The following is a 15,398-nucleotide window of genomic DNA, read 5'->3' as shown; positions in this document are numbered from 1 at the left end:
GTGGCTGCCCAGACTGACTCTGGGGAGCTCAGGTAAAGTGGGATCCATAGCAGAGACACTCCCAAGTGTTGGGTGTTTTTTAAAGTAAAACCATCCTTGTGCGTGTTTGTCTATCAGACACAGGCATCTGGGATCAAACACCGGAGTGAAACTAACCAACTCTGCTGTGAGATATGTGTCCTGGCCCAGCTGTCAGCAACTAAGCAGAACTAACAGTAACACTTGTTGCTGGGGATTTTGAACAGCACATGGGAAAGAGGCAGACAGCCTGTATGGAGAAACAGATACAATAGAAATAGATCATCGTCCCCCTACACGACACTGCCAGACACTGGCACTTAGCTACATTCACTCAGAAACCCTCCAGCACAGGCTCTGGGACATGTCAGGACCCACACTCAGGCCCCACAGACCATCAGTGGTTATGTTTATCCCCTAGTGCTGGGGCAATCCTTTGTGCAGGCTTCCCTTTTACTGCTACTGTGTTGCCGAAGAACCATTCTGGGTCTTTGTCGTGGCAATGAAACTTCCTTCTCGTGCCGTGGCATGTTCCGATTCTAAGGGTGCCCCTTGAACGTTCTGAGAGGGGTCAGCTGCACGAAGACCAGCAGCCAAAGCGGCAGCAAGCGTGCGCTTGGTAAAAGCAGTTCTCTGCCAGGTGCCAGAATAAGAATGGGGCCCTGGCTCTTCGGGCATCTGGTGCGTGGCTTCTCCATTGCTGCTGAGAAAAAGGTAGGGAGCGGATTCTGCACAGGAAGTTGAGCTGGCATCTCTAAAGGACAGAAATAGTTAGTTCCCTCAACTCCTGTGGAAGACTCAAGCCTTTGTTTGATGAGAACAATCCCCCACATTTGATTTTAAAAAATGAAGCTGTTTTGCATGACAGCTTGGTGGGAAATTAAAAAAAAAATCCAGTCCAAATTCCATCCTTTCCCACCTGCTCTAATCACCTGTGTAAATCACTGTGATTCTTCTTGCCCCAGGTTTCTCGTATTCGTGTCACTTAGTGCTGGTTGACACACAAACTGACACCAATTTAGTTATAGCAGTGCCAGTCTCTCTGTGTGCGAACTCTCGTTTCAGAAAAAACATCCACACAGGCTCCGAAACAACTAAATCGGTTTTAATTCTCTGTGGGTGTGTCACTCAGAGCTAAGCCAGGCACTGGCCCCTCAATTGTCCGCTCTGCTCTGGGGCTAGTAGAATCTCCCAGCAGAGGGCTGTTAACACCGGTTCATGGCAAATGTTTGAAACCTGGTATGGATTAATTTTTTATCTGCTTCATGTAGCTGAACTTCTTTGCCTCACAGCAAGTGGCCCGCCGGGATGCCCATCCAATGCTGTGTTATTGATCTGGCACAATGGAATTTCTCTCCCTCCTTTCTGTTGATAACTTGACGATATGCAGAAAGTGACCCCTCAGCAAGCTTTGGTAATGTGGCCCCAGAGAACCAGTGTGGCTACTGAGGTGAGCACCTGCTTTTATACCTCTCCTTGTAGTTACCAGCCTCTTGCATACTCACGTTGCTTAAGTGATGCTGGGAGTCAATAGCCCTGCCCTTTCCCCCATAACTGTCACCCGCAGGTGCAACACACATTGCCTCTTGGTCCTGACCCTCTCGAAACACATCTCACATGCCCCTCACTGCAGTATCACTGCACTATAGGAAATCGAACGGAGCAGCAAGGTCGGTCTATAGCAGGTCCAAGACCCACTGCCCTGGGTTTGTGCTAGCTGAGAGACAAGGCGATATCTTTCTATGGACCAACTTCTGTTGGTGAGAGTGACAAGCTTTCAAGCTTACACGGAGCTCTTCTCCAGGCCTGGGAAACGTGCCCACCTTGTCTCTCTAATATCCTGGGACCAACACCACTGCAAGAACTCTGCGTGTATTTGTGCTAGCTGCTGTTTGCCCTTCACGAGGAGCAGGACCTTTATTAGTAGCAGACTTCTCAAACTGCTGTCCTCTCCCTATGCCACTTTGCTTTGTGCCACATTCTCTTCTCTTTTCATGTGTCAGGGCCTGATAATTTTGCACTCACTGACACTAATTTTACATTGGTGCAAAGTCACTGGCTTCGGTGGAATTATTCTTGATTTACCCTGAAAGGTGAGAGGAGAATCAGGTTCTTAAAGGTATCTATGCAAACCCTGGGTTTCTGCATGTCAGACAAATCCTCTTCATTGAAGAGCAGTGGGATATGTTGGGAACTTTTCATAAAGTCTCATTAGCCCGGCTGGTCACTCCACAAGCATAAATATGGTAAACTTCATTACTAAGCAATTGGAGTCGTGCTACGTGCAAAGAGCTCTGTGTGGCTCGAAAGCATCTCTCTCAACAGAAGTTGGTCCAATAAAAGGTATTATCTCCCCCACCTTGCCTCAGAAAAACCTCTGCAATGTATGCATATACTCTGGGGAAATATCACAGGTATTCAAATCACTAAGTAAGATGTAATCAGGACTTAGTTGTGCTATCTCTGCAGAGGAAAAAGACATTCCTGACGAAGAACTAGCATCAATGCTGGCACCATTTGGAATGAGAACAATTTCCATTGTTTTTCAGTTCCCTTGCAAGTCCTATCTCAAAACTTCCATGTTGTCCAAAAAACCTCCAGACAAGACTTCTCACTCAGACAGGCATTTCTCGTATCACATTTTTCCACATTCACACAGTCTCATGATTTGTAAAGATCACTTCTTAGCTCTTTGCCTACTCTTTGATTGCACTAAGCTATTGAGAGTTGAGTCCACGTGGATTGGCCTCACTCACCTTGTGATTTCTGGAGATGCTTGATCTAGACAATGGCTGCTCTGTGTGTATCACTTTTGGAACGACCCAGCAATGAAGTCTTAGCTCTTGACTAATCACTGGCAGGTGACAAATGAAGAATAGCAGCTTGATGAGTTTCTGCTCTGCGTTCCCAGCAGTTCCCATCCATAGTACACGAGGTAGGTTCTCTTCCCCACTTCCCCCCCGGTCAAAGTCTAGGTTCCCAGTGTATGTGTGCCAAGCCCCATTCCTGTCCCACCCCTGTAGCCCCTCCAACCTTTTACTTAGCACTAATAGGTCTCCTGAAGAGCTGCTGTGTAGTCTGTCCAACCCCACAGCTGCCAGCACAAATTTCATTAAGTGGGTGTCTGAGAGTAGGCTCTTTAGATTAGAGAAATAGCGTCACGGCTGCACTTTAGATTCCTACACAAACATGAAGCGAACAGGAAAAGAGCTTTTCTAACTAGTACTGCGGTACTTGGTGGGCTTTTTTAATTTGCAAAGGATAGATCATAAAACTACTCAGACTTCTGTACATTTGGCCATAACTCTGGCTTTCCTTCTCTGCGGAACTGATTTTAGTTTTGAGTGTGGGTGAGGGGCTTTCCGATTGCATATCCCCCCTTTGTCAATTTCATGGTGTCTTATCCACATCTTCCGTGTGATCATGAAAAGCAACTGTCCCTTCATGCTATGTCCCATCCTGAAGGCGTCTCTACTACATGTGAACTGATCCCCATTACACCCCGTGAAAGCTAATGATTCCTTGGCTCACCAGGAGCTTTTTCTGAGTGAAGGAGCAGCTACTGTCATAGGGATCTGTCAGTTACCCCAGGCTAACATGTATACTGACCTGCCAAAATGAGGAGGGAATGTTTGCTGCGTATCAATCAATTATTTCTCCCAGTGCCCTAGGAAAGTTGTGTTTGACATCAATGTGTATTGTACGCTGTGTTTTATACTGAAGATCTGTTGTTTTTCTCCCCCACAGTTACAGTAGGGGGTCATGAACCACCATGAACCACGTCTATGAACCACCGCAACTCCCACTTTCCAAAGGATTTAAAATAAAACTGACATTTTGGCATAAGACCTGACCCAGAGAACAATGCATTGATTTCAGTAGGAGCTCAGCAACACTTGGCATCAAGGCCACAGTTAATGCAACAAGATTATTATAGGGGTGAGAAAGCCAAAACAAAACACTCCCACCTCTTAGAAGCATCAGCACTTTTGGAACACAATGCTAAAAATATAGCGCAGGGATTGTCTGCTGTCCAGCTGTCACAACGGCGAGAACCATAGCTCTTAACAACTTCCACAAGCTCTTCTCCCAGCATGAGCACCAAAGGACTTCCTTTGCGGAAGGCAGCCATGCAGGTGCTTTCTGCACCTCAGGGGCCAGAGCTAGTCCGTCCCTGTAGAAATGAAAGAGAAAATGGAATGTTTTGGTGAAACGCTCTGTGGCACCATGAATGCCTCCTTCTCCGTTCTTTCACCTTGCTCTTGAATTTTCGCTAATGTTTTCCCAACAGAGACCTCAGTAAGATCAGATCAGCTACACACGCTCCTGCCTCTTGTTAGCAGGAGTCTGGCGGCAGGTAGACGATTAAAGGAAATTCTTATCATGCGAACAGTTATAACAAGGAAAATTACCATCCCAGATGTGAGATAAAGAATTGCTCTTATAGTAACCACCGGCAGGCATTTGACAGCGTGATTTTTTCTCTGATCTTGGAGGAAATTATCTACCTCTTTCATCAGGATAAACTTGCACTCACCACAATGACAAATGAAAAGAAAGATGCTCTTTGGAAAGCAAGTTGGTTTTGTGGCTAAGGCGTGGGATGGGAACTCCAGAGATCTGGGTTCATCTAGCCCTGACATCTACCCCTTGGGCGTATCACTTCAGGTTTGATCCAAAGTCCACTGAAGCCAGTGGAGAGACTCCCTTATGAGTAGGTTTGGATCACAACCTTTAAAATGTCTTTGTGCTTCAATTCTCCAGTTACAACATGAGGATAATAATAATAATAATAATATCTCCTTTGTCTGTCTTGTCTAGTTAGATTGATAACTCGTCAGAGCAGGAACTGTCTCTCACTATGAGTACGTGCGATGAGGAACCTACCACAATGGGGTCCCAATCTTTGATGGGACGTCTATGTGCTATTGCAATATAGATAATAAAAGAGTGGGTTGGTAGCTGGAGATGGCAAAAGGACACTGAATACAAGGGCATGTGTGACTGACTACTTTGGGGCCTGAAGCATACTACTATCTATTTGAGTCACTGTGTCATTGATGGGCTAAAATATATAGCACTATTAATCTGCCGAGATTAAGAATGGATGGGCAAGGAAGTGCCCATGATAAGTCATGAGAAGCCCCAAACAAACAATCCCCTACAATCAGCCTATTGATCTTACTACCCCAAGGATAAGTCAATAACATGATGGTGAAAAAAGGTCTGAAGCAATGAGCAAAAATCAGTTGCCTAAGAAGGAACTTTTAGCTAAAAGTTGAACAAAATTTTACAGTAAACTTTGGAGATACTGGAAAATAATTGCTCAAGATAAGAAGTTGCCTTTAGGGAGTGCTCTTTACCAGAGGTTTCATTGTATGTTTTCATCTGTTTTATTTAACTCATTTCTAACATGAATTTTTGTTGATAAATAAGCTTTATTTTTGTGGAGAAAGTTCCATTGTCAAGACAATATCCAGGAAACTACAGGCCTGTTAATTTGACCTCAATTGTAGAACAAAGTTTGAAAGACAAAGTAGTCAAAGACATGGAGGTAAATGGTAATTGGGATAAAATCAGCATGGTTTTATGAAAGGTAGATCATGCCGGACCAACCTGATTTCTTTGAGATTAACTCATTTTTGCAGACAAAGGAAATGCAGTAGATCTTATCTATGTGGCTTTTAATAAGGCATTTGATACAGTTCCACATGGAGTTAAACTGGAGAAGATGGGGATTAATGAGAATTGAAAGGTGGACAAGGAACTGGTTAAAGGGGAGGCTACAGTGGATCATACTGAAAGGTGAACTGTCAGGCTGGAGGGAGGTTACTAGTGGAGTTCCTCAGGGATTAGTCTTGGGACTGATCTTATTTAACATTTTTTATTCATGACCTTGGCACAAAAAGCGGGTGTGTGCTAATATAATTTGCAGATGACCCAAAGTTTGGAGGTATTGCCAATACGGAGGAGGACCGGAATATCATGCAAGAGGATCTGGACAACCTTGAAAACTGGAGTAATAGAAATGGGATGAAATTTAATAGTGTAAAGTGCAAGGTCATACACTTAGGGACTAACAAGAAGAATTTTCACTATAAGGTGGGGCCTTATAAGTTGGAAGCGACAGAGGCTAAGAAAGACTGGGGTGTATTGGTTGATCACAGGATGATTATCAGCCACCAATGTGATGCGGCCATGAAAAAGGTTAACACAATCCTTGGATGCATCTGGTGAAGCATTTCCAGGAGATTTAGGGAAGTCTTAGTACCATTATAGAAGTTATGACTGATGAGACCTCATCTGGAATTCTGTGTGCAGTTCTGGTCCTCTGTGTTTAAGAAAGATGAATGCAAACTGGAGCATGTGCAGAGAAGGGCTACTAGGATGATCTGAGGAGATGAGATTTAAAGAGCTTGGCTTGTTTAGCTGAACCTAACAAAGGCCAAGGGAGGTGTGCTTGTTGATAGAGAGAGGTAAATAGTGGTGTCCCCCAGGGGTCTGCAAATATCCCCAATGGCCAGTGATGGGACACTAGATGAGGAGAGCTCTGAGTTACGATGGATAATTCTTTCCCAGGAGACTGCCTGGGGGGCAGGGGTCTCCCCCAAATGCGCAGGGTCTAACATTGCTGTATATAGTGGCGGGGAGAAATTGTCCCCACGTCAGATTGGCTGAGATCTAGGGTTTTTTTGTTCGTTTTTGTTTTTTTGTCTTCCTCTGCAGTGTGGGGTATGGGTCACTTGCTGGTTTGAACTAGCATAAACGGTGATTTCTCTGTAACTTGAAACTCTTTGAACCATGATTTGAGGACTTCAGTAACTCAGCCAGAGTTTAGGGGTCTATTACAGGAGTGGATAGGTAAGGTTTTGTGTCCTGCAACGTTCAGAAGGTCAGACTAGATGATCATGATGGGTCCCTTCTGGCCTGAAAGTCTGAGTCTATAAAGTCAGATCATGTAAAGAACAATAATAATCTTTATTCTGCTTGGTTTGAAATATTACAGCACTATAGACTCTCAATAGCTACCAAAATACTGTATATTGTGTACTATATATAATCCCTTATTATAATAGCATGCTTCACAGTAGCAATTTACTTATACGAACCAGCATAAGCAGGCTATATTAAATGTACGCATCAGGCATGAAAATAAATACTTGATATGCCTGAACACTTTATAGACAACTATAATTCACACCATAAATATGATATGGATTGCAATATTGCATATAAAGCAATCCTTTAAATACCAATCTTTGCATTTTTGCATTTTACATTTCAGTCTAGCTGGTTCCTCATCAAACCAAAACCCGTGGATATTTTGAAAAGCAATATATGATGTAAACATAATATTAATCTCAAACAACGTATCATTGTGCTAGAAGTAGAGTAAATATCTTAGGCATCTAAATCAGTACAGCCTCATGCAAACCAAGGCATATACTGTAGTAGATTTGCTCTTGCCTGAGAATCAGGAGGGAGCTGATTCTCATCTGATGTTGACAGTTGAAGTCGATGGAGCTATGTTAATTTACATCAGACTTTAAATGAAGTTCCCAAACTGTTCTAAGATCCTGCAAGTGCTGTATTTTTACCTGCATGACTAACACAAGTCTTGTTAGGCATGTTTGGTAGATGCAGTGACTGTACAGAAAAGAGTGCAGTCTCTAGACAGAAGCAGAGAGAGACAATCCATTAACCAATGAAAGAAGCAGCTCATTCTGGTTTATTAGTCTTATCCATAAAACATTTTAACAACCTCTCCCTAACCAGGCATTTCCCAGGAACAAACGTGCAGAGCCGGTTTTCATTTTTCATTCCTTTTGAAAATCCGGGAGTAAAAAATAAAAGCTGCTGGGGAGCCACTAGCAATAATTTGATTCTGTATCTGCAGTGGAAAATTTTAAATGGATTTTCTCTGTTCACTCACTTACATTCAGACCCTAATTGTTCTTCTCTCTGCTCAATAGCAGCAGGGTTAGGCATTGGGGTGAGTTTGCTCACATGAGGAGGAGATCTCGGCGGAAGTCCCACTAATGGGGGCGAAAAAAAATCCAATCTCAATTTGTACATATCCTTAATGTGCACACTTCTGTTTTACAATGGAATCTTCGTTAACTGGAAAGGAACACAACACCCTGCAGAAAAGAACACAACTAGTTCTTTAGGATTTTGCAAGTTCAGGAATGTCACAGACAAAGCCAGTCAGACTACTTGTAAAAAAAATGCATGTGGTGAAATTTGCGATTGGACTGATTGCAAAATGTCCACACACAGATTATGATTTTTACAAACGTGTTATTTATTCCAAATTGTTTGACTATTTGATAGGACCACATGTCAGTCAGTGGAGTGCACGTGTACTGTTTCTGTCGAGTTTACATTTGATGATCTGCCATTTGGAATTTGCTACCTGAGCAGCTGTGTGGTTGATCACTAAAGGCATGTAGGATTGGTTGGGATCACTGAGTGGGTAACCTAGCTTTTCAGACTTCTTCTGCCCAAAACAAATTTAGCTTCAGCACCTATTAATTTGAGCAATGGGCCCAACCTTCACTTATTTGAACTTTCACAGGAACAAACCTTTGCCCATATGAATTTTTGCAAAAAGTGAACAAAACCCGAGGTGCTCAAAATAGGTTTTCCTGCCCATAGACATAAAATGCTGTTCCTGGTGTGCCCCCAGTTTGAGTCCTGATCCTGGCTCACCAGGAGGCTAACAGAGCACCAGAAAGTCTGATCTGTCAGTCATGAAAGCAAGTAACATCAAACCTTCCGGCTTTAAAATGGCCTCAAAACCAGTTTCTCCCCAGTATTGGACTTTCAGCTGCGTGACTCAAGGAATGTCTTTGCTGCAAAAGAGGTATGATCTTAGCAGGGGTTATCTAACTCATGTTAGCTAAATTGGGTTAAAACAGTAGTGAAGACATGGCAACTTTCCTTTTAAGTGGGGTTAGCAGCTTGAGTTAAAGCCAGGAGGGGTGCCTGGATTTGTTGCTCACCTCCATTAAAGCCAGAATCATAATGTCTTCGCTGCTATTAGAACAGGAGTACTTGTGGCACCTTAGAGACTAACAAATTTATTTGAGCATAAGCTTTCATGGGCTAAAACCCACTTCATCGGATGCATGCAGTGGAAGATACAGTAGAAAGATATATATACACAGAGGACATGAAAAAATGGGTGTTGCCATACTAACTATAAGGAGGGTAATCAGTTGAGGTGGGCTATCATCAGCAGGAGAAAAAAAGCCTTTGTAGTGATAATCAGGATGGCCCATTTCTAACAGTTGACAAGAAGGTGTGAGTAACAGTAGGGAAAAAATTAGCATGGGGAAATAGGTTTTACTTTGTGTAATGACCCATCCACTCCCAGTCTTTTTTCAAGACTAATTTAATGGTGTCAAGTTTGCAAATTAATTCCGAGTCTGTTTTTGAAGTTTTTTTGTTGGAGTATTGCGAGTTTGAGGTCTGCTATTGTAACCTCAGTTAGCTAATAAAGGTCAGCTAACCTGACTTAAGAGCACACCTTTTATCTGCAGTGAAAATATTCTCTTAAAGTGCCCTCCAACACCTCTGGTAATTCCTCAACTGGTGAAACAGTGTCCCAGAAACCTCATTCCATCATGGTTTGCTAGCCCAGGTGTTGAGTGCACCCGACCCTCTCCACCACCAGCTGAGAAGAGCTGGCAAAGAGGAGTGTTGACTGACGCCTTTTCTCAAGCACCCTTTAACAACCTGTAAGCACAGCTAGAGCAGGGTCACGTCTGACACTGCCTAAGGATGGAATTCTGTTAGTTCATAACAAGGGTTTAGGGGTCTGAGAGGTCACGTCAATCTCCTGCATTTGCTTCCTTTGGGAAGGGCTACCAGCATGCCCATAAGGTGAAAATTTCAGGGCTGACTGCTCCACAACAGCTGGCTTCTGGGTAATAATTGACTTCCCCACCTCTCCTTTCAATATGTTGCTGGGATAAGGTTTTGTTTTCTCGTTCCCAAATCTACCGTATAGTTTCTTGTGTCAGATTCTCTCTCCAAAAGGGCTTGATCCAATATGTTCATACTTTACATCAATGATTTTCAACCTGCGGCCTACAGACCCCTATGTCTCAGATTTTCAAAGAGGTCCTCACCTACCTTTGAAAAGTTTTAGGGGGTCCACAAATTAAAAAAAGGTTGAAAACCACAGCTTTACATAACTAGATGGGTATGGTTCTGAAACTTTACTCAGAGGCTGTCTGTGCAAATTTGCAATGATCTTTTTACAAGGAACCCCGGCCCCGTCAGTTGACTGCAGTTCTAAATTTCTCTAATACTGTTGAATGCTCTCAAAGACTCATCTACGATGAGAGGGATGTTGGTTAGTGGTCCTAGAATGATAAGAGCTATGGTCTTCTAGGTGATGTGGCGTTAGATTGGTTAGGGGGTCTGGATTCTATTCTTGGTTCCTTCATTGACCCGCTGTGTGACTTGGGGGCGAGTCACCTCTCTCTGTTTCCTCTCCCACCATTGTTTCTGTCTTGTCCATTTAGACTGTAAGTTCTTCAGAGCAGGGTCTGTCTCATATTGTTTGTACAGCACAACAGGGCCCTGAGGTCAGCTGGGGCCTCTATGCTATTATAATATAAATAATGATAAATAGGCCAAAGAGTGAGGAACTCCTGGGGTTTCAGCCCTGGCTTTGATATAGATTCCTTGGTAGCCTTGGGCAAGTCATTAAATTCTCTGCTTCAGTTCCCCCACTGATAATACAAGGATCCTTGCCTACCTTACAGAATAGTTAATGTTAGTAAAGTCCATAAAAGTGCCAGAGATGTCACAAATCTCACTTAAGTCTGAAGATAAAAAGATTACAGGCCAAAGGAGCAGTGTGTGGGTGTGTGGAAAGTTTCTATATGCAAATCAAACAGGACACAGTAAACAAGAAGCTCCTGAGGGCTGAGAAGGAGATGCAGAAGAAAGGAGAAAAAATGTTTCTGGAATGACGGACACAAGAAAGCAAAGGCTTGATTGGCGAGATGTGTGCGTAAGTGCAAACAAGAAAATGTTTATTCTTCAAATTCTGTTCTCAGTTTTGCAGGTTACAGAAAAACCTCTCTCTCATCCTGTCTCAGCTGGCTGTTCAATCTGTGATGGCTCCTCATTTTACATTCCATTCTACATTGTTAGCTCTATAGCTAAAAGTGCTGGATCCAGATTTTTAAATCTGTGTGTGTACATAACTTGTGTGCGCAACTAGTACATTTACATACACAATTCAGTAGTGCAGAAACAATGCAGCTGGCCATCTACCTGTGCAAATTACTCACCTTTGTGGGAATTGGATTCTAATAGCAATACCTATTTCAGGATCATTTCCCGATGGTAGAAATTTTAAATAGATTTAAAAATAATAAATGAACTGTTGAAGAGCTATCAATATATTTTTGATAAGAAATGGTTATCCCCTATAGTGCATCATGTAGGACAGTCTGTACACAGAGTACAGAGAACAGAAATGACTGTTAGGACCTATTTATTATACACCTCTACCTCGATATAACTTGACCCGATATAACACATATGTGGATATAATTCAGTAAAGCAGTGCTGGGGGCGGGGCCGCTCCCTCCGGTGGATCAAAGCAAGTTGGATATAACGCGGTTTCATCTATAATGCAGTAAGATTTGTTGGCTCCCGAGGACAGCTGTTATATCGAGGTAGAGCTGTATATTTACGTGAACTGTATATATTTATGCAAGCCTACTTAATATGAATAGGGATGTTTGCATGTATCTTTTAAATGGCAAAGAAAACGGTTCTGTTTGGATTTAACATTTCCTTCTGAAATGGTGTGAACAGGAACGACACCATTATACTAGGGCCAGAAGGAAAAACTGACTAGAAAGTCACTACCATCAAAAGCAAAATTGCCCCATATCCTTGTTTGACCGGAGAGTGAAATGTGAACCAAGCTGATTGCAGCATTGAGAGACTGAGGGGGTTGGATTTGAAAAGCTCGGCTGTAATAAGCTAAGGGCTGGCTAATGACAAAGGAAAGAATTGACAGACTCCCTGATAGAGATGGGGTGGGGGGTTATTGTTCAAAATTATTCTGTGGGAGGATTTGTTGCACACCCGACCAATGACAGCAGCCAGCCTTTTGGGAAGGGTCACTTTCACATTCACTGGACATTTTCAAACCAGCCTTTTTGTTCCCAACACTCCTTTGTTTTTGGAAGGCTTATCCTGGTCCCGCAGGCTAGTGTGTCTGTCACCCTGGTCTCCTTTCTCCCCTTACAGTCCCTGGTCCTCTCCTGTCCCCCACTCCCTCCTGCTGGCCGGAGCTGGGAGCAGAAAGCCCCCACTGCCTGGTTGCAAGGCCGCCCAGAGGATTCAGGTGGTCTGGGGCAAAGCAATTTCGGGGGCCCCTTCCATAAAAAATAGTTGCAATACTATGTTCTCATGGGGGGCCCCTGTGGGGCCTGGGGCACATTGCTCCCCCCGCAGCCCTGCCTGGCTGGCAACAAGGTGATCGGCGCTGCTTTTTGCTCCCGTTGGGTCAGTTGAACTCAGCTCTGTCCATAGGACGGGGCTCGGTTTTCCCGGCCATCGCGGAGCTGAGCGAAGGCGAGACGCTGGCTGGAGTCCCGGGGATTTTTAGGGTGCAGATTTCAGGCCCTGCCCCGAATCCATCTTTCCAAACGCAGCTTCCCCTGGGCCGGCGGCAAGCGCCCCCCCCCCCCCCCCCCCCCCCCCCCCCCCCCCCCCCCGCCCTCCTCTCGCCCGGCCGCGGAGTTTTTCCCGCAAAAGGAGCGGAGGGCGGGGGACGGGGCCAGGTCTCTGCTGCTCCCCGTCCCGCTGGGCTGCAGAACCCCGCTGCGGCTCGCAGGCGCCCCGGCCGCGGCAGGCAGGTGCTGGGAAGGGGAGACAGGTCATACCCCCCAGGTCCGGAACCGGCCGCACCTAGCCGGGGCTGCGCTGCCCGCAGGGGCTCGCCTCGGAGCGAGCCGGGAGGCAGCGCCCCCAGCCCGGGGGTGGTGCCGGGGCCGGGGCGGCTGCAAGCGGGCGCAGTCCCCGGCGCGGCGGCCAATGAGCTTGGCGGAGGGGGCGGGCCGGGGAAAAGTTTGCCGGGAGCCAGTGGCGGCGCCAGCCGGCCGGGCCAATCAGAGCGGGGCAGCCCGGCTGGGAGCGCCCGGGACCGGGCCGCCTGCCTGCGCCAGCCGGGGAAGCCGGGCAGCCGCCGAGCGCTGGCGGGGAGGAGCCGGGGCCGGGCGGCGATGAGCGCCCGCGGGCGGCTGTAGCGAGGATGGCGGGGGGCGCCCTGCGGCTGGCCCTGCTGGCCGCGCTCTGCCTGCGGGGCTGGGGTCAGCCCGACGCCACCTGCCAGCGCGTCCGCGCCGCCTTCCAGCTGCTGCAGCCCGGAGCCAAGGGGGTGCCCGAGAGCCCGGTGGCAGGTGAGCCGGAGCCCGCCAGCCGGGGGGGGGGTGACAGGTGCGAGCGGCCCCGGGGCCCCCAGAGGCGGCTGCAGCCAGCGAGCCCCGGCGGGGGCAGCGGGTGCCTGGTCCGCCCCGCGGGGGGCTGTGGAAGGAGAGAAGCGGCCCCAGGGGGGCGGCGGTAGCGGCCCCGGAGAGCTCGGGCAGCAGCCTGGCCATCCACGTCCCCTCGGGCCTGCGGGCGCTTCCCCGGCTGCGGGGAAAGTTGGTGGAAGTCTCCGGTCCCCTCCCGCGGGCTCGCCGCGCTGCTGGGTCGGGCCGGTGCCCGTGTTCCCGGCTCGGGCTCGGGGACTGGGGGCAGGCGCGCCCCGGGGACGGAGTTAGCCCCGGGCTTCGGGTCCCTTCCCCGCTCCGCTCACTCCCTGGAGCCGGGGGCTGCCAGCCGCGGGGTTGGCTCTCGGGCCGGGTGCGTGGCTCTCCCGCCGCTGGGCCCGGGGCGTGGACCGGTCCCGCTCCCGGCAAAGGCGCTGCCGGTCCCGGCCCGCGCTGGGCTGCTCGGAGAAACGCGGCGGGAGTGACTGGGGTGCGGGGGGAGGCGGAAGGAGAAGGGTTTCCCCGCGTGCGCTCAGCCCCGCACCGCAGCCCCGGGTCCTGCTCTGGCTGGCTGCTTACCCCGGAGTCACACCGCGCCGGCGGGCTCGGGCAGGCGGAGCGCTCCCGCCCTGGAAGAGCGACCTGGGGCCGGAGCTGACCCGGAGCGGCGCAGCGTGGCCCGAGCCTCCCCCGCCCCGGCACCTTGCAGCCCTCCAGCCCCGGCTGCAGCGTTGGGAACCTGCCCCCCGAGCCCATCCCTCCCGGGCTCCCTGAGCGGCTCCGACGCTTCGAGGGCCCGGGGGTCTCCAGGCCGTTTGCCAGCCGAGCTTTTGCTTTCCAGTTTTGGGGTTGACTAGAGAGCGCGGGGAGCGGCCAACGGGCGCCCGGCTCTAGGAAAGGTCTCGGGTCCAAGTACACGAGAAGCCGGAGCGGAGGAATTGCTAGTTCACTTCACGTGGGCTGCAGCCGCCGCCGCTTTTGTAGCGTGAATGCGCCTCCAACAGCCGATCTCTGACACTTCCAGAAAACGGGGACACCCAGCTCCCCACGTTCTTCCCGGGCCGTGGCGGGAGGAATGGAGACAGTGAAGAATTGCGCCCATTGTCTGTGGCTTTCTGCAGTGTCCTGCCTCTTCTGCGACATCCCTTCCTGTGCGGAGCAGCGTGTTGGGATGGAGAGGAGATCGCTTTGATTTCCCCGCTGCGGTTCACAAACTCTGCGGGGAAAAACAGACTCTTGAAAAGCTTTCTTCACTGTATCTACAATTTATACAACATCCGTTTTTGACAAGCACCGGAGAAAAAGCCAATGTCAAGTGTGTGGGTAACAGACAGGAAGAGGAGAAAAAGAAGGAAAACCTGCAGAAAGGGTTCATCGGTATTTCCGAGTTCAGTGATCATGCAAAATTATATCCTGGCCAGGGTGTAATGAATTCTCTTGTGTCACTTCAAATGGAATAACTAGTGTATAGTTTGTTGCTGTTGTTTAATAGCAGGAAACCAGAGCTGCGAGTTGCATGCTAGTTTTTAAACAGCGGTGACCACCTGGTTCATATGTAACAGCACGCTAAAAATGCATTCCTAATTATGCTGAACTGGGTCAAAAGAAAGACTTTCAATAATTGTCATAAAACGGAATTAGTGATAGATGAGCTTTTTTTTTTTTTAAAGCTCTTTTATTTAGGGAAGATTTGGATTAACTGTTAAGGATGGCTATTCATCTCTTCTTTACCCAAATCTATTTGATGTCCTTTATACAAACACTGAACAGCATAAAAACCAGGTGTGAAATTAGTTCCCCTGCAGAGTAACTCACTGCAACCAGAAAGCGACACTGGGCTCCAACACGAATGAACAGAACACTTACAAG

General features: G+C 47.6%; 1 protein-coding gene across 2 annotated transcripts in view; it reads left to right on the top strand.

Annotated features, from left to right (window-relative positions):
• The first annotated feature begins 13,167 nt into the window (after nucleotides 1-13,167).
• Nucleotides 13,168-15,398, top strand: part of GPC3 (glypican 3) — a 267,204-nt gene continuing 264,973 nt past the window's right edge. For both annotated transcript variants that reach the window (XM_045031070.1, XM_045031071.1), the window contains exon 1: nucleotides 13,168-13,457. In XM_045031070.1, the coding sequence (XP_044887005.1) occupies nucleotides 13,310-13,457 (148 nt within the window). In that variant the 5' untranslated portion in view covers nucleotides 13,168-13,309. The remainder of the gene's footprint in view (nucleotides 13,458-15,398) is intronic.

The sequence above is a fragment of the Mauremys mutica genome, chromosome 9 (genome assembly GCF_020497125.1).
Source record: "Mauremys mutica isolate MM-2020 ecotype Southern chromosome 9, ASM2049712v1, whole genome shotgun sequence".
In the NCBI taxonomy this organism is placed as follows: Eukaryota; Metazoa; Chordata; order Testudines; family Geoemydidae; genus Mauremys; species Mauremys mutica.
The sequence above is the reverse complement of the archived record's forward strand: the minus strand, read 5'-3'. Positions and strand labels throughout refer to the sequence as shown.